Source organism: Sapajus apella, unplaced genomic scaffold (assembly GCF_009761245.1).
Source record: "Sapajus apella isolate SASKATOON/1434 unplaced genomic scaffold, GSC_monkey_1.0 scaffold1, whole genome shotgun sequence".
NCBI lineage: Eukaryota > Metazoa > Chordata > Mammalia > Primates > Cebidae > Sapajus > Sapajus apella.
Genome location: NW_022436941.1, coordinates 21,335,469 through 21,353,635, shown reverse-complemented (window position 1 = coordinate 21,353,635; position 18,167 = coordinate 21,335,469). Strand labels below are relative to the sequence as shown.

The 18,167-nt window shown below is 35.2% G+C and overlaps 1 protein-coding gene across 10 annotated transcripts in view; it reads left to right on the top strand.

Annotated features, from left to right (window-relative positions):
* The window catches only part of DMXL1 (Dmx like 1), a 172,803-nt gene that overhangs the window by 105,003 nt on the left and 49,633 nt on the right, over positions 1-18,167 (top strand). For all 10 annotated transcript variants that reach the window (XR_004266599.1, XM_032272420.1, XM_032272232.1 and 7 more), the window contains 4 exons: positions 8,068-8,246; positions 12,292-12,425; positions 14,834-14,919; positions 16,208-16,409. Coding sequence is in view for 9 of the 10 variants with exons in the window: in XM_032272420.1 (XP_032128311.1) it covers positions 8,068-8,246; positions 12,292-12,425; positions 14,834-14,919; positions 16,208-16,409 (601 nt within the window). In the remaining variant the exon portion in view is untranslated. The remainder of the gene's footprint in view (positions 1-8,067; positions 8,247-12,291; positions 12,426-14,833; positions 14,920-16,207; positions 16,410-18,167) is intronic.

The window sequence follows — 18,167 nt, the reverse complement described above, 5'->3', positions numbered from 1 at the left end:
TCCAAAGCATTTTGGGAGGCCGAGGTGGGCGGATGACCTGAGGTCAGGAATTTGAGACCAGCCTGGTCAACATGGTGAGACCTTGTCTCTACAAAAATTAGCCAGTCATAGTGGTGCACCTGTAGTTCCAGCTACTCAGGAGGCTGAGACAGGAAGAATTGCTTGAACCCGGGAGGTGGAGGTTGCAGTGAACTGAGATCACACCACTGCACTCAAGCCTGGGTGACAGAGCGAGACTCTGTCTCAAAAAAAGACAAGAAAAGAAAAGGAGCATGTAGAAAGAGAAAGGTAAAGAAGTGAAGGCAATTAATGGTAACTAGAAGCAGTGGTCCTGTGGAGTAGAGATTCACTGAAAACTAGAGAGAGAAAAATCTCACAACAGAAAGTCAATCAGGACAAGGAACTGCTAGCAGCATTGGCTTTCAATATGATGTAAAGTTCTGAAATCTCAGGTTTTTGAAGGCATTATTATGTTGCCCTGAAAACATACCAACTGAGGCAGGACAGCAACCTGATAAATTTTAGGTTGTAGGAAAGCAATCCTGTGTGTTTGGATTACTGCTAATCACAATCATGATGTCCCAAAAGTCTAACTGCTTTAAGTAATGTTCAATATGCATTGTTGACCAAGGAAATAAAACGATGTATTTTAGAAAAGTTGACTTGAATCCAGTCAAAATTAATGTATATTTTAAATTTTTTATCTTTTAAATTTGGCCAGTGAAAGCTGACAAATCTAGTGTATTTCCTTTTCCAGACTATTCAAATCAGTGTCAAAGCATTGTATATTGAAGATGAAATACATGTTTAGACCCCTTAAAAATGTTTTCTAAAAAGTGTTCTGTAGGTTTGGGTGCTGCTATTATGAGAGGAATTTGAAAGTCATCATTTGTTTTCCTTGTTCTGATATAAATTTGGATTTAAATTTTCTTTGCCATGATGACCTCATGAACTAGATTTTATTTCTTTCTACATATCTATTATATGCTTAATATATCCTTATAGTAACAATATTTAAAGATAACTTAAGCTTCATAACTTAAGAAAGATATATTTTTATTAGACTGTAGTCTAGCAGGTCAAAATTCTTAACCAAAATGTTAATGTACGTAAATCGATTTTTAATCAAATTTAGGTTTTTGTGAATTCCACATTATATATTAATGAAGAATTTGATTTTTATAATTAATTGAAACTGTAGTGCAGTTATATGTTTATGGAGCTCTCAATTATTTTGTTATTATGGTTAATTTTTAACATAGCGAATCAGCTAAGCAATAGCAATTTTCAAGAAATTACTTTTTCTGCTAACAGTTAGAAATCTGTACTTTTGCTTTTTATTCTATATTATAAACAAAACAAAATGGTTTTAAGAATTTTTATTGTGTTTTGTGATACTTGCAGTTATAAGAACTGTGAATTTTCTCTCTATCTTAATAAATTTATAGTAATGATTTTTTTATGCCTCCAAGTTGAGGAATGGAAATATAAAATGAATATTTTATTTGTGGTAAGCATGTTGTATATTTTTACTATGATACCGCTATGATATTCTGTACATAAAGTATATTTCCGATTTATTATGCTAAATACAGATCAGAAAATCCATGTTTTGCTTTTTCTGATAAAACTTGTATAAAAATAAAAGTTCTGTATTCAGTATTCAGTGATTATCATGTCATTGCTATCATTCCTTTAGCAAAATATGAAAAACAGCAAAATATCTTGACCAGAAAAGCTAAGACTTGAGCATATTAAAATATAAAACAAAATAGGTGATTTAAAATATAATTGAATATGCAAAATACTTAACTGGTGGTTTATTATAAGAAACTTTTAAAAGGCTGCTGAACGTCAAAATTACTAATTCTGTGGAAGTGAATACTGTCCTCTCCTCTCCCTTCCCTTCCCCTCCCCTCGCTTTTCAAGACAGAGTCTCCTTGTCACCCAAGCTGGAGTGCAGTGGTGTGATCTCAGCTCACTGCAGCCTCTGCCTCCTGGGTTCAAGCGATTCTCCCACCTCAGCCTCCCAAGCAGCTGGGATGACAGGCATGTGCCACCACACCTGGCTAATTTTTGTATTTTTTGGTAGAGACAGTCCAGGCTGGTCTCAAACTCCTGACCTCAAGTGATCTGCCTGCCTAGGCCTCCTTAAGTGCTGGGATTACAAGTGTGAGCCACCATGCCTGGCCAGGAGTATATTTTTTGTTAGACTTTTTGTTGAAGACCATGTAATATAAATTTTAATTTAAAGTTTAAAAAGCATTCTATTCATTCATTTTATAAATGACTCAGGAAGGCAAATTTTTATATGAGTAGAGAAAGCATACAAGATAAAAGAAACTCCAAGATATGTGCATGTATAAATTTTTACATGTTAATTGTTCTTTTATTTCACTGGTAAAGCCTGATGACAAAAGAAGAAACTAACCTTATAATAAATGCAACATTCATTTATCTGGACTCCCTCATTCAATATTTCCTTCTTTTTTTTTTTTTTTTTGGGGACGGAGCTTTGTTTTTTTTCCCGGGTTAGAGAGTGCAGTGGTTTGATCACAGCTCTTTGCAGGCTTGGCATCCTGGGCTCAAGTGATCCTTCCACCTCAGTCCCCCAAGTAGCTGGGACTACAGGTGCAGGCCACCATGGATTAGCCTACTTAATTTTTTAAGTTCTATTTTTGTAGAGACAGGGTCTCACTATGCCCATGCTGGTCTTGGACCCTTAGACTCAACTGATCTCCCCACCTCAACCTCCCAGAGTGCTGGGATTGCAGGTGTGAGCCACCATGCCCTGCCTCATTCAGTATTTCTGTGTACCTTACTGAGACCAATCATGCGGTCTCTCTCTTCAATCCAGTTTTCTAATATTTCTGGCAGTCCTAATTCCTCCAGCAAAATGGCCTGAATATATTTTCTCCATTCTAATTTTTTAAATTATGACAAAAAACACATGGCATAAAATTTACCAAATGAACTATTTTTAAGTATATAGTTTAGTAGTAAGTCTATTGCGTTGTGAAACAGATCTCTAGAATTTTTTCATCTTGCAGATCTGAAACTAGACCCATTAAACAATTCCGCCACTTCATACAATCCCTGGTAATCACCATTTTGCTGTTTCCAGGAATTTGGTAACCTCATGTACCTAATTCAAGTGGTTATATACCTCATATAAGTGGGATTATATAGTGCTTTGTCTTTTTGTGACTGCCTTATTTCACCCACTATAATGTTCATCCATGTTGTAGCTTGCGACAGAATTTCCTTCCTTTTTAAGGCTGAATAATATCCCATTGTGTGTGTATACTCCATTCATGTTTTCAATAAGTTTGTTGAGTTTGAGTCAAAATCTTATATACAGAGTCATGTTGTGGCATTCAGGGTGATCGAAAAGTAAGTACTACTCTAGGGCAGTGATCTTCAGGCTTTTGAATACATTACCTTATCCATAAAACATGGTTGACTAAATTCTCAATATATATGTATATATATATTTATGTGTACTACTATCAATCCAGATGTTAAACATGGACAACGTAGTTTCTTCTCCTTGCTACTGTTCTTTGTCCCCTTCTTTCCTCTGCTTTCTTCTCCCCTTGCCCCTCTCTCTCCTTTCTTCGTGTCTCTTCTCCTTTTCCTTGCCTCTACTTCTTCCCCTGTCCCTTTCTTCTTCTCTAACTTCTTCCCTTCTCCTTCTGCCCTTTCCTCCTATTTATCAAAAAATAAATCTAGAAGTTGTAGTACTTTCCTTCCATATTCCAGTAATTCATTTTGTACACCAACTACCTTGGAGACTGCCTTGCTCTGTGGCCTGGAGACAAATCACCACTTTCTATTAAGATATTTATCATTTCATTTTTATAGATATTTGTGGAGCCATGTTCAAGATACTGTGCATAGTAATGATCCTAGGAAGACTTTAAGGGTCAGTCTTTCTAAAAGCTTGATAGTTTCATCTTCCAGACTTTTTTTTTTTTTTTTTTTATTTTTTTTTTGAGACAGAGTCTCACTCTGTCACTGAGGCTAGAGTGCACTGGTGTGATCTTGGCTCACTGCAACTTCCACCTTCCAGGTTTAAGTGATTCTTGTGCCTCAGCCTCCCAAGCAGCTGGAGCTACACATACACATCACCGCACCTGGCTAATTTTTGTATTTTTGATAGAGACGGTATTTTGCCATTTTGGCTAGGTTGGTCTCAAACTCCTGGCCCCAAGTGATCTGCCTGCTTCAACCTCCCAAAGTGCTGGGATTACAGGCATGATCCTCTGTACCTGACCAGACTTTTTTAAAATCACTAATCTTATTCTTTGGGGATTAAGAAGTTCCTTCAATTAATTGCTTATTTAATCCTTTTATTTTTGGAATCTTTGAAGTTTACTTGGAAAATCATGTTCTACATTTAATTTTAAGGAATTGTTTTGTAATTAATGTTCACATACATTTGTAGTTCTCACACTTTTTACATGAAGATAAGGGAAGATGAATATATACCTATTAGGAGACCGAGGACCTAGACTGAATTCCCTTGCTGAAAGCAAGAAATAAATTTAAAATCTATTTTATCTTAAACTTACATGACTTTTATCTTTTCCATAGCTGTGTTCCTTTCAACAGAAAATGTTTTAAACCATTAGTTAAATGATTTATCTCCTTCCCTGAAATTTTGGGGGCTCAGTTTGAAGTTTCAGACTAATGTGCCTCCTGAAGCTTCATGTTCACTCTGTCAAACTCATGATAGCTCTATAGATGTGGGTGCCTTAGATGGAGAAGTAGAGAATGAGACCTGCAGGTTACTTAGGTTCAGTGTTTTTATTGTTTGTTTTGTTTTGTTTTGTTTTTGAGACAGGGTCTGGTTCTGTTGTCCAGGCTGGAGTGCAGTGATGTGATCTCAGCTCAGTGCAACTTCTGCCTCCTGGGCTCAAGTGATCCTCCCAAGTAGCTGGGGCTACAGGGGTGCACCACCATGCCCAGCTAATTTTTGTATTTTTTGTAGAGACGAGGTTTCACCATGTTGCCCAGGCTGGTCTTGAACTCTTAAGTTCAGTTTTCAAAGTAATGACATTTAAATCTAGATTCAGAATATTAATTTCATTGTACTGATTTTCAATGATAAACTGAAAAATAAATATTAACTTAATAGCCTTCCCCTTATGCTCTAGTTTTAATCACAGCAATATATGTGTGTAACAAGTCTAGCAGTACAGAAGAATTTATAGGAAGGAATGTTGTCTTATTCCTCTACTCTTCCCCTTCCCTATGTATAGCCTGTTAACCATTTCTCCATTTTTGTTTTGGGTTCCTTGGGGAGTTAATTTTATAATTCTAAAAAAAACCACAGTGCAGAATGTTCTTAGGGTGAGGAAAGGATTATTAAGGGAAGGAAGGTATATTTATCTGTACAGCCTACTATCTTGACATGGAAGCTTTGTTTTAAAAAGTATTTCCTGCAAAAGCAGCTGAAACTTATTTATGAAATTTATGTCAGGACATGATTCTGGTTTTCCTGTGAATGCCTTAGTTTTTCTTCAGCCACTTTCTAGCCTCGTTATATCTCTTAAAATTTATAAACTCTATATTCACGTTGCTCTTCATTTCCCTTTAATACTAATTTTTTTTCTATTACTACTAAAGTAGCTGTTTTTCCCTTAATAATAGAAGAGTTCATTTTCACCCAAGGAGTGGCAAGCATTCTTGATATTCCATTTTTAGCATGTTCAGAAACAACTAGCTGAACACCCAGCAGCTATAGTTTGTATTGGTACCCCCTAAGCGTCACAACCAATCTGACCTAACAAGATTTAAGCATAAAATTGCCTTAAGTATTTCTACAATTGGAGGAAAAAGAAGAGGGGGCAACTATCCTATTGATAAGTCATGGGTCATTTATTGTTTGATGGGAGGTATTACTAAGATCCTTTTAGTTATAGCATCTAAATTAATACACATTCATTACTGTAAAACTAATTGCCATTTTTTTTCCTTTGGTACTGCTTCATAAAAAGTGTTTTAATAAGTGGTTTTATACTTCCTGGTGTTGAGTCTGTATATTTTAAATATTCCCTCCCAGTGTGGTCAATTTCTTATTTTCATGTCATGTGTTTGGATTCACATATTGTAGTTTCAAATGTTTTCTGTCTTTGAAAACTCCCTTATGTTTTACTTTTAAATCTATCTTTTATCCACCAGTGAGTCAGTAAAGGAAAAAAGAAAACTATTTTTATCACCGGCTAATCTTGGCAAAAATCTATTAATTTATCATAAGTTTTATTTTTTTCAGAGATTCTCTGTACTTCCTGGTTCACATGCTTTTTAATAACATAAAAACAAAAACAACCAGGTAAAGTGGCATAAGCCTACTCCCAGCTACTCAAGATCCTGAGGTGTGGGGATCCCTTGAGTCCAGGGATTAAATCCAGCCTAGGCAACATAAGGAGACTTCCATCTCTTAAAAAAGACAAAACAGTAAAGTTAAAGCCAAATGATAAATTGGTAAATTTATTTTAAAACTTAGCATTAAGTTTTTGAAAGGTAAAAAACAATACCTCTATAGTCCTCATTTTTCACTTGATGAGAAGTTAGTAAACTGTTTTAAGTTTTAGAATGTATGTTAATGTATGCAACAATAATACTGCAAACTTGATTGTTGGTTATTAAATGTTAGTAAGAACACAGAAAAAAAATTTACACATTTAATCTGACAGTTCCTTTTAAAATCATTTGAAAGATTAAGTAATAATCATAATCATGCCACTTTTTAGTAATTTTTTTTTTTTTTGGAGACAGAGTTTTGCTCTTGTTGCCCAGGCTGAGTGTAGTGGTGTGATCTTGACTTACCACAATCTTCGCCTCCTTAGTTCAAGTGATTCTCCTGCCTCAGCCTCCCGAGTAGCTGGGATTACAGGCATGTGCCACCACACCTGGCTAATTTAGTATTTTTAGTAAAGACGGGGGTTTCTCCATGTTGGTCAGGCTGGTCTCGAACTCCCTACCTCAGGTGATCTGCCTGCCTTGGCCTCCCAAGCCTCCCAAAGTGCTGGGATTATAGGCATGAGCCATCGTGCCAGGCCCTGTAATCTTTTAGAATACTAATATTTTATTCATCTTTCCTTTTTTCTGAAATAACCAAATTACTGTGTTAAACTCAGCTTGATTGTAGCTTGTTATAATGCATGTGCATGCTATGTCTGCAAGCTGAGAAGCTTCAAACAATAAAACCAAATTGTATTACAGCACAGGTATTTGCATTCTTTTGGAAGGTAAGTAAAATCTCATTGGAACCATTGAAGGAGAATATTGGTGTGCCTTAATGTGGAATTGTTTGCCTGTGTATTAGATCATGCCTTTGTCTGCAAAATCCTTGATTCTCTACTGGTGATTTGCATTTTGTAACTCAGGGTTGATTAAAGATTTGCATAACTCTTTTAATGCTAATGTCTTTAGTATTCTGAGGTAATATACTAAAAAAATACTATCTAACTGTAGAGGATTCACAAAGTAAAACAGTAAAAATTGCATTATTTTCTTCTCTAAAATTCCATTGACTAGAAAATTCCATCTTTGAGCCATTTCCAAAAGTTTGAATCAATTTAAATAGTTACGGTGCCTGAATTTTGTTTATATTTTCTAATGAAAAATGTAGTTTTAAATATAAGGCCACATGATTACCGAAGAATCTCAGAAGGGAGCTGTTGCTTTTAATTAATGCTGACATCCCATGATAATCTTTAAAAAACAGCAAAATGGATGTTGGAAATTTCCTGTTGTGTTCCGAGTTAAATTGTGGACTGATTTATGGGTGGATATTACATTCTTTTATCTTTCACATACAATAGATAAGTCAGCATTTAAAGAGTGAGGGACAAATTGAGGAAAAAGCAGAGGTTGCTAGAAAAAGTTATTTTTGTCCTTCCCTACTTATTTTCTTACCTGCTTTATACTTTCATAATCTCAATCTTATTTTGTGTGTGTGTACTTATTTGTAGTTAACCTTAGATCTTATATAAAGACAGGTTGAAATAAATGTAGTGAAAATAGTACTTCAATAACATTTTATTTTCTTTTTGTTAGTTTCTTCACTGGTTGAAGAAGGAGAAAAACAGAACAAATGTTTTAGGTCATCAAAAATGCCTTGCAGAGAATCGGCCTCACTGACCCCTTCATCACCACCAGTAAACCAGGAGTCACTGGCAGTTAAAGAAAAGTTCATCCCACCCGAGCTCAGTATCTGGGACTATTTCATAGCTAAGGTAATTAAAATGCTATCTAGATCGATATTTTCATAGTCAAATAGAAATGAGAATATCTGAAATAAGTGTAATTTTTGGTGCTTCCAAATGTTTTCCCACTTTGGTTTAGAAAATTTTCATTAGTATCAGGCTACGTTCCAAAAATATATACCCTAGAATATTTTGACCATATTTCATATCAGTTTTTAAGGCAGTTTTTGGTAAATTATAACATTTTCATTTTAAACAATAACTTTGCCATTTTATTGTGTTTTTATATGATAAAAGAGAATTTGCTTGACACCCTCATATTAATGTATTTGGTGGTGATTAAGAATGCAAAGTGCTCTGGCCAGTTATCATCCATATACATGTTTTTTTATACTACAGCAGTCTCTAATTATTCTGAAATGCATAAATTTCAATTTCTAGAGTTAAGATTATTTCCTCAATAAAATGGTTCAAATTTGTTACCACAATATATTAAATATGAGTAATTGTGTAAAGAATAAACATCCCTGCAAGCGCTTCATTCTAGAAATCACTGTGTAAATATGCGTCTTTTGATCAGTAACCAATCATGTCAGTTCTTTCAAAGGCTTTCGGTGGTTGATCATGTAGTGCTTGTTATTCAGTTCATACATAGCAAAGCATGCAGTTGTTTTGCTTCATTTCCTGTGAGAAACTCACATGATAGTGTACAAAATTGGATTTAATCAAAAGAGGAAAGTGGCCAACTAAGATGAAAGTGCATCCATAAAAAAAGTGATAATACTGAAAGTGAAATTCAAATTGGACATAAATGAGAGTTAGAGAGAAAATATCCAACTGTGGGTATGTTGACAATGCTGCCATTTGATAGACTTTAGATGTACAGCCAGAGAAATTTAGTGAAGGTGAGCTTATAAATGTAGAAGGTAGTTGTGTTAAAAGGATGAAGATGTTCAGAGATAGTGACCTTGCCAGAAAACTTTACATTAAAGGGATTCATAACATTGAAAATGCAAAAAACAGAATGTTGGAAGCTGATAAAAACTTAGAAACGTTACAGTTTGTTTAAGGCACAGAAGAGATGCACGCTTCATTTTATTTCTTTGAAAAAAACATTTTATTTCTTTGTATTTCTAATATTTTAATTACAGTATGCTAAAATTAGTTTATTTAAAATTTTTTTCTGTACATTTATAGCTGATAGTAAGAGTTTTTAGTGTTTTGACAAATATTTTTAAAGGTCAGAAAACATTGGTAATTTTTCCCATTGGTAATTATTGCTCCGGGTAGTTTCTGCTTGCATGGTCAGTTTTACTGTCATGCAATGCTATTCAAAACAAGGACTGCCCATATATGTATCTTCCATTTTTTGTGTCATCAACAACATCCCCCACATTCTCAATTTCCAGACATTCTCCTTCCTTGTACAAATTGATATCTAACTGTTCTCTCTACTGACACGAGTCTCCTAGGCCTGCTAAGCTGTGGCTTGTGTTTTTCTCATATCCTGTATGCTTAAAGGCAATGAAGGGAGTTTGTGTCTCCTGGTTCCTCACTGCCCTTTTTTGAGTCATTTTATTTGTTCATATATTCAACAAATGTTTATTAAGCATTTCATGTATCTAGGAATATCTTTGTTTCACCTCCATTTTTTGAAGGAGAGTTTTGCTGGATATAGGATTGTTGGTTGGCAAAGCCTTGTTTAGTTGTCTTGTTCCTGAATATTTTTGTTCAATGTCTAGGGTCTGCCCTTAGGCCCAATCAATATCACAACCTCAAAGTAGTTGAGATGTTCCCTTCCCTAATTGTTTGCTACTGAGATCTCTGTTACTTTTGATAATGCCTTTGGGTCCAGAATTTTAAAGACAATCCCCTCTGGCAGGACACTAGAATTATTAGTCTTCACAGCCTATCCTGCTGGCCCTGGTGGAATAACTACACCACAGAGATTGAGTGGGATGGAAACAGCTCCTGACCACGATCTCACTGTTTTACCCAGATCCCATCGATTTTTAAAAATAAATACTTCCCTATGTGTTATATACATGGGTCAACCATTGGTTGTTTGCTACAACATTGCTCAATTTTACAGTTGCTTTTTGGGGAAAGAACTTACCAAACTCTTTACTCAGCTGATCCAGAAGTTCTATTTTTGCTGCTGTGTTTCTTTGTTGGTCTTCCAAGGTTTTCTTATCCTCACTTTTAATTGATCACCTCACCTTACAAGTCACTGAGAAAAATAGAATGAGACAAAACTTTTTCATCATCACATTATAAAGTTATAGCTCAATTACATTTGCTCCTGTCTTATTCACTCCTGTTACAATGGAAGAAGAGTTCTTCTGTCAAAGACCATTTTCTCGAGTTCTGTTCTGAATCACGTTCTTTCTTTTCTTCTCTACTCTCCGCTATGTTCTCTTCCTCTTTGAATCCTTCATATCAGGACAGAAATGTGCTTTAGTGTCTCCCATTCCAAACCCCTGCTTTGATCCTGAAACTTTTTTGACTGCTATCCCATTTCTCTACTCCCAATCACATTCAGCTTTTCTTTTCTTTTTTTCTTTTTTTTTTTTTTTTTTTTTTTTTAGTAGAGACGGGATTTGACCATGTCGGCCAGGATAGTCTCGATCTTTTGACCTTGTGATCACTTTGGGAGGCACCCGCCTTGGCCTCCCAAAGTGCTGGGATTACAGGCATGAGCCACCACACCCGGCCTCAGCTTTTCAAAACTATAGGCACACTTCCTTTCTACTGCCTTATTTCCCTTTCATACTTATCATATAACTTTCTGGCCTAGTTACTCCTGTTGAAACTGCTCTTGTTGAAATTCAGGTGATATCCATGTCAAATATAATGGAAAATTTAAGCTATTATCTCATCTGTCTTTTTAGCATCATTCGGCATTCTTCACTACTCCCACCTTGAAATGCTTCTCTCTACTTTTCTCTTGATGCCAGCCTCTTCTAGCTTTTTCTCTTAAACTTAACTATTTATTCCTTCATAATCTTCTTTCTTCATCCTTCCTCTTCTATTTGACCCATGAATTTTGGTCTTCACGATTTAGGCATTTTATATCAATTTTTCCCAAAACCTTCCCTCTCAAACCCAAAGTCTTTCTATTTTATGAAATTACATCTTTATCCTTATAGTTGCACAAGCAAAAAATCTAGGAATCATTCATTTTTCCTCACCTTCTCTTACCCTCCAAATCTATCAGCAAATTTGTCAGTGCTTTCTTCAAAATATGTCTTGAATCTACTATTTCTCTCTAGCTTCATTACTAACCACCTAAATCCAGGCTGCAATTACTGTTTTAGTTACTGACGTCTCCATTTCTACTCTTGCCATTTAGCTTTTCTCTCATAAGAGAGTGATCATAGTGATATACTTAGCATATAAATCTCAATACCTGTCCTTTATATACAACATATTAATGGCATTCCCTTACATGCTTTTACCATGGCCTACAAGACCCTGTCTGAGCTGTCATGTGCTATTCTCTTCAACCTTTCTCCCAACTTTTATCTTTTTGCTTGGTAGACTCAAACTATTGTTACTCAAACCAAACTCTTTCCCATCTGAAAGCCTCTCTGCTTTCCATTTCCACCGTCTAAAATGCTTTTCTTCCCTCTTGTTATATGGCTTGTTCCTTCTGATCCTTCAGCTCTCTTTACTTTTCAAAAAGGCCTTCCATAATCAGCTTATCTCAATTCTCCTTATTTTCCATTTCTTTGCTTTATAACACTTAATACAATTTGTATTTAATTTTCTGTTATTTGCCTATCTTTTCCACTAGCATGTAAAATGTAAATGAGAGCGGTGACTGTATCTGTCTTAAAAATTCTTAAATCAGGTAGAATTCTTGCCACACAGTGGATACTTAATAAACTTTTGTTGAATAAATAACAGAATTGTGTCAAGTTGTGTCAAAGGCATAGGATAGTAAGATAATATTTGTTTAACTTTCTTATAATAAAGTATCTGCAAATGGGATGAATTGTTACTATTAGACTATATGTTTGGATGTATTGTATTAGATATTTGGCTGATGAATTTCATTATTTCCTTTTTTTAGCCTTTTCTACCGCCTTCTCAAAGTAGAGCAGAATATGATTCAGAGGAGAGTCTGGAAAGTGATGATGATGATGACGATGATGTTTTAGCATCAGATTTCCATCTCCAGGAGCATTCTAATTCAAATTCATATAGGTACAGAATATTGTATTTTAAATTTTTTTAAGTTATGGTTTATGTAAATAATATTTTTGAAAATACATGTGAAATTAATAGCTTGTTGACTTTATAACACATTATAACTCAGATTTCTTTAGTTGAAATTGTTAAATTCCTTTTTTTTTAAATTATACTTTAAGTTCTGGGGTACGTGTGCAGATCATGCAGGATTGTTACATAGGTATACACATGCCATGGTGGTTTGCAAATTCCTTTTCTTAACAATAATTTCTCACATACCTTTGGTTGTCCATGAATGAACCATCTATAATTTGTATTATTCCTCACAAATCTTGCTCCAAATTATATCTTGCATTTTGGACTCTAACATAAACAAGTTCTACTGTTTTATTCTAGAAAACGTAAAGTATTTTCAGTAGAACACTAGTATTATAAGATGTCAATAGGTACTATCTATAAAAGTACTTTGTATATCATAAAAATCATAAATGTGCTAAATGCTCACCTCTAGCTCCAGTACTGTGTTGTTGTTACATTCATGAATGATAGAATATTATCTTGTCTATGTTGATATGTTTACATCTAAAACGCATATATGTTTTGTTAAAACATGGTATGTTAATGGTGTGATAAAAAATATAAATTTTCTAAAAGAAGTAAATGTTTGAGGGACAATGAAGTCATTCTTTATTGAAAAGTTACTATGAGATTTTTACTTCCTGGTTTATTGAGTTGTTTTCCCCCTGCTAAATGAATTTTACTTTTTTGAATACATAAAACATTTAAAAGTCAAACTGTACAACTCAATAACAAAAAGACAAATAATTTAAAAATTGAACAAAGGGCTGGGCATGGTGGCCTATGCCTGTAAGCCCAGCATTTTGGGAGGCTGAGGTGGTCAGATTGTTTGAGCCCAGGAGTTCAAGACCAACCCAGGCAACATGGCAAAACCCATCTATATTTCTAAAAAAGCAAAAAAAAATTTAATGAACAAAGGACTTGAATAGACATTTCTCCAAAAACTATATGAAAATAGCCAATAAGCATATGAAAAGATGCTCAATATTATTAATCATTAGAAAAATGCTAATCAATTCCCCAATGAGACATCATCTTACACCCATCAGGATGGCTACCAAAAAAAACGCAAAATAATAGTGCTAGGAAGGATGAGGAGAAATTGAATTCTTTGTGAAACTTTGGTGGGAATGTAAAATGGTGCATCAACTATGAAAAACAGTATACTGGTTCCTCAAAAAATTAAAAATAAAATTTCTATATGACCCAGCATTTCCACTCTGGATACATACCTGAAAATATTGAAAACAGGACCTGAAACAGCTATTTATGCATTCCATGTTCATAGCAGCATTATTCATAGTAACCAAGAGGAGGAAATAAGTGTGTTTTAACAGGTGAAATACTAAACAAAAGGTGCTGTGTACGTTCAACAGAGTATTATTCAGCCTTAATTAGGAAGGAAATTCTAACACATGCTACAACATTGATATTATGCTAAGTGAAATAAATCAGTTACAGAAAGGGACACAGTATGTGATTTCACTTATATGAAGTACTTAGAATAGTGAAATACATAAAGACTAAAAATAAAATAGTGGTTGTCAAGGCCTGGGGACGGGGGAGAATGGGGAATGAGTTTAGAGTTTCAGTTTTGCAAGATGAAAAGAGTTCTGGAGATGGATGGTGGTGGTGATTGCCCAACAATGTGAATGTACTTAATGCTCCTGAACTATAAATTTTAAAATGACTAAAATGGTAAATTTTGTTTTTGTATTTTACCACTATTAAAAACTAAGTAAAAATTCAGTCTTTTAAGAAATAAATATGTTCCACTTGAAATAAAAGAGAAGCTGAAATATTTTTTTAAATCAAACATAAAAATATAAAATCACAAGTCTTAGTTAAACTTCTGTTTATCCAGTTTCTTCTGTACATCCTCTACAGCTAACCACTTTTATTAGCTTCTGGTTTATCCTTCTTTTTCCAAAAATAAACAAATGAATCAATCTAAACTTATTCCTCCTGCTTTCTTGCAGAGAGGGTAACATACTACAGGCAGTATTCTGCAACTTGCTTTTTATTTATTACTACATACCAAAACTTACTCCATATTAACTCTTAGAGATCCTTCTTCATTCTTCCTTATGGTTACCCTAATATTCCATAGATCAAAAATAGTTATTCGGCGAGTACTCTCCTGCTCGATAATTTGGTTATTTCTACACTTCTGCTATAGTAGATAATACTGGCATGATTAACTACATGCATATATTATTTTGTTTTTGTAGAGGGGTATATTCAGGATAGATTCCTAATGGTGGAATTTGTTGAGTCAAAGGGTAGCTTACTCTTCTGAATCCCTATAGAAATCATTAACAGATCCATCATTACTTTATTTTTAGTTGGTCCTTGATGCGATTGGCAATGGTGCAATTGGTGCTCAACAATTTGAAGACTTTTTATCCCTTTGCAGGTCACGATCTTGCAGGTAATAAATAGCTCAACATGAACTAATGGTGTCATTACTGTTGACTTACTACTCTGTTTTGTTTGTTTGTTTGGAGTGGGGAAAATGTTTAGTTATAGAAGATATATTTCTTTTAGCTAAACCAACCACCTGTAAATGTATCTGTCATATTGGTAGGTGCTTGAGGAGGACAACATCCAAGAAATCAAGGACACTGAATGTCATGTGATTGACTATATTGAGACTCTATTTTTATTCTAGCTAAGTGTTGAGGATTTTACAATGGACAGAAAACTAAGCAAATGCAAAACACTAGCAATTATTAACTCCAAAGGAGGAAAAGATTATATAGGAAAGAAAGGGGCATGATAATATGCTAAGTGATTCAGCTATGAACTATAGTTCTGTATATATAATAAGGTAAACACAAGAATACCAATTTAACCAAAAATTTTTATGAGACTCTTTCATAATGATAGAGAGAAGAGTTTATTCTCATCATGCCATAGTAGTAAATCAGTAGATCATTTCTAAAATTGAAGAATTAAGTATTAAGCATGTTATTTAGATATAGGAGATAAGTAGTAGGAATAGCTAAAAGTGGAAAGTGGGATCAGGACTCAAAGGATATGGATGGGCAGAACTGGAAAGTGCTGAGTTTCATGGCAAGTATTATGTAATTTTTTTAACTTTATTGTTTTCATTATCTATAGATCTTACAGAGTTATATGCCATACGGAAATTAGTCTGATAAAAATTAAAGTAGGGGTGCCCAATTCTTTTGGCTTCCCTGGGCCACATGGGAAGAAAAAGAATTGCCTTGGGCCACACATAAAATACACTCATGCTTACAATAGATGATGAGCTAAAAAGAAAAATCACAACAAAATCTTGTATTTTAAGAAAGTTTACGAATTTGTGTTGGGCCTCATTCAAAGCTTTCTTGGGCCGCAGGCAGCCTGCAGGCCATGGGTTGGACAAGCTTGATTTAAAGTGATTAATTTTCTCCCCACACATATTTTCATAATCTTCAGATACATTTTTTCTTGTGATATTAAAGTCAGAAGCAGTAATGTTGAAATACTTACACAGATTTATGGCATGGCTTTGGTAATCTACTGGGTTTCTATGCCCACCTCACCTTGCACATCTTCCCTGCCAAAGTGTATGTTAATATTTCATCTCAGTCTTTTCTTTTCTTTTTCCTTTTTTCCTGCATCCATTCTCCCCTCTCTCATTTCAGTGTTTGTTAAAATTAAATATGGCATTTTACTGCATAAGATTAATATGGATCAATGTTCCCATTTAGAGCTTCCAGTCAGTTCACCTCTTTGTCATGCGGTTCTAAAAACTCTTCAGTGTTGGGAACAAGTTCTTCTCCGACGACTTGAAATCCATGGTGGGCCACCTCAAAATTATATCTCAAGTCATATCTCTGAAGAGAATTTGTCTGCAGGTCCTGCAATTCTCCGCCACAAAGCTTTACTGGAACCTACAAACACTCCTTTCAAGTAGGTTTTCTTATGAATACTGTTTGAGTTTTTTTGTTTGTTTTTTGAGGTGGCATTTTGCTCTGTTGTCCAGGCTGGAGTGCAATAGCACAGTCTCAGCTCACTGCAACTCCGCCTGCCAGGTTCAAGCAATTCTCCTGCCTCAGCCTCCTGAGTAACTGGGATTACAGGCACCCACCACCACACCCAGTTAATTTTTGTATTTTTAGTAGAGACAGGGTTTCACTATGTTGGCCAGGCTGGTCTCAAACTCCTCAGGTGATTCACCTGCCTCAGCCTCCCAAAGTGCTGGGATTATAGACGTGAGCCACTACACCTGACCTGAGTACTGTTTTTAAAATAGGTGTTTTACTTTTTGGGCTGTACATTCTTGTCACCACTACTCAACCCTGCCATTGTAGAGTAAAAGCAACCATAGACAACATGTACACAAATATATTCGGTTATTGTCCAATAAAATTTATTTCTTTAAATGGTAGGTAGGCTAGATTTGGACTGTGAGCTGTAGTTTATTGATGCCTGCTTTAGAGCAATGCTATTCAAAATAACTGGCCACAAAAGTGTTACTAGGAAAGTTTATAGCACTAAACAATCAATCAACAGATTCAGTACTGTTCCTGTCAAATTACCAACATCATTCTTCACAGAATTAGAAAAAAATTGTTCTAAAATTCACGTGGAACCAAAAGAGGGCTGGAATAGCCAAAGTAATCCTTAGCAAAAAGAACAAAGGTATCACATCACCTGACTTTAAACTATACTGCAAAGCAACAGTAACTAAACAGTATGGTACTGGTACAAAAATAGACACATAGACCAGTGGAACAAAATAGAGAACCCAGAAATAAACTGATATCATGAGGATTTGTCCTACAGATTATTTCATCATTTCATCACCCAGGTAGTACTAAGCCTGGTACCCAGTAGTTATTTTTTCTTTTTTGGAGACAGAGTCTCACTCTGTTAACCAGACTGGAGTACAGTGGCATGATCACAGCTCACTGCAACCTCCACCTCCCATGCACAAACGATCCTCCTGGCTCAGCCTCCTCAGTAGCTGGGCCCATAGGCACACACCACCATGCCCAGCTAATTTTTTATATTTTTTTATAGATATGGGGTTTCACCTTGTTACCAGGATGGTCTTGATTTCCTGAGCTCAAGCAATCTGCCCGCCACAACCTCCCAAAGTGCTGGGATTTCAGCTGTGAGCCACCACACCTGGCTCCCAATAGTTATTTTTTCTGATCCTCTTTCTCTTCTCGCTCCCCTCTCCACCTTTAAGTAGACCCCATTGTCTGTTGTTCCCTTCTTTGTGTTCATTAGTTCTCAACATTTAGCTCCCAATTGTAAGTACGAACGTAAAGTATTTGGTTTTGTGTTCTTGCATTAGTTTGCTAAGGATAGTAGCTTCCAGATCAATCCATGTTCCTGCAAAAGACATGATCTCATTCTTTTTTATGGCTGCATAGTATTTCTTATATCTGTACAACATTTTCTTTATCCAGTCTGTCACCGATTGGCATTTAGGTGGGTTCCATGTCTTTGCTATTGTGAATAATGCTGCAATGAACACTTGTGTGCTTGTGTCTTTTATGGTAGAATGATTTGTATTATCCTAGGTATATACCCAGTAATGGGATTGCTGAGTCAAATGATAGTTCTATTTTGAGGAATTACTCTACTGCTTTCCACAATGGTTGAACTAATTTACATTCCCACTGACAGTGCATACATGTTCCCTTTTCTCTGCTATCT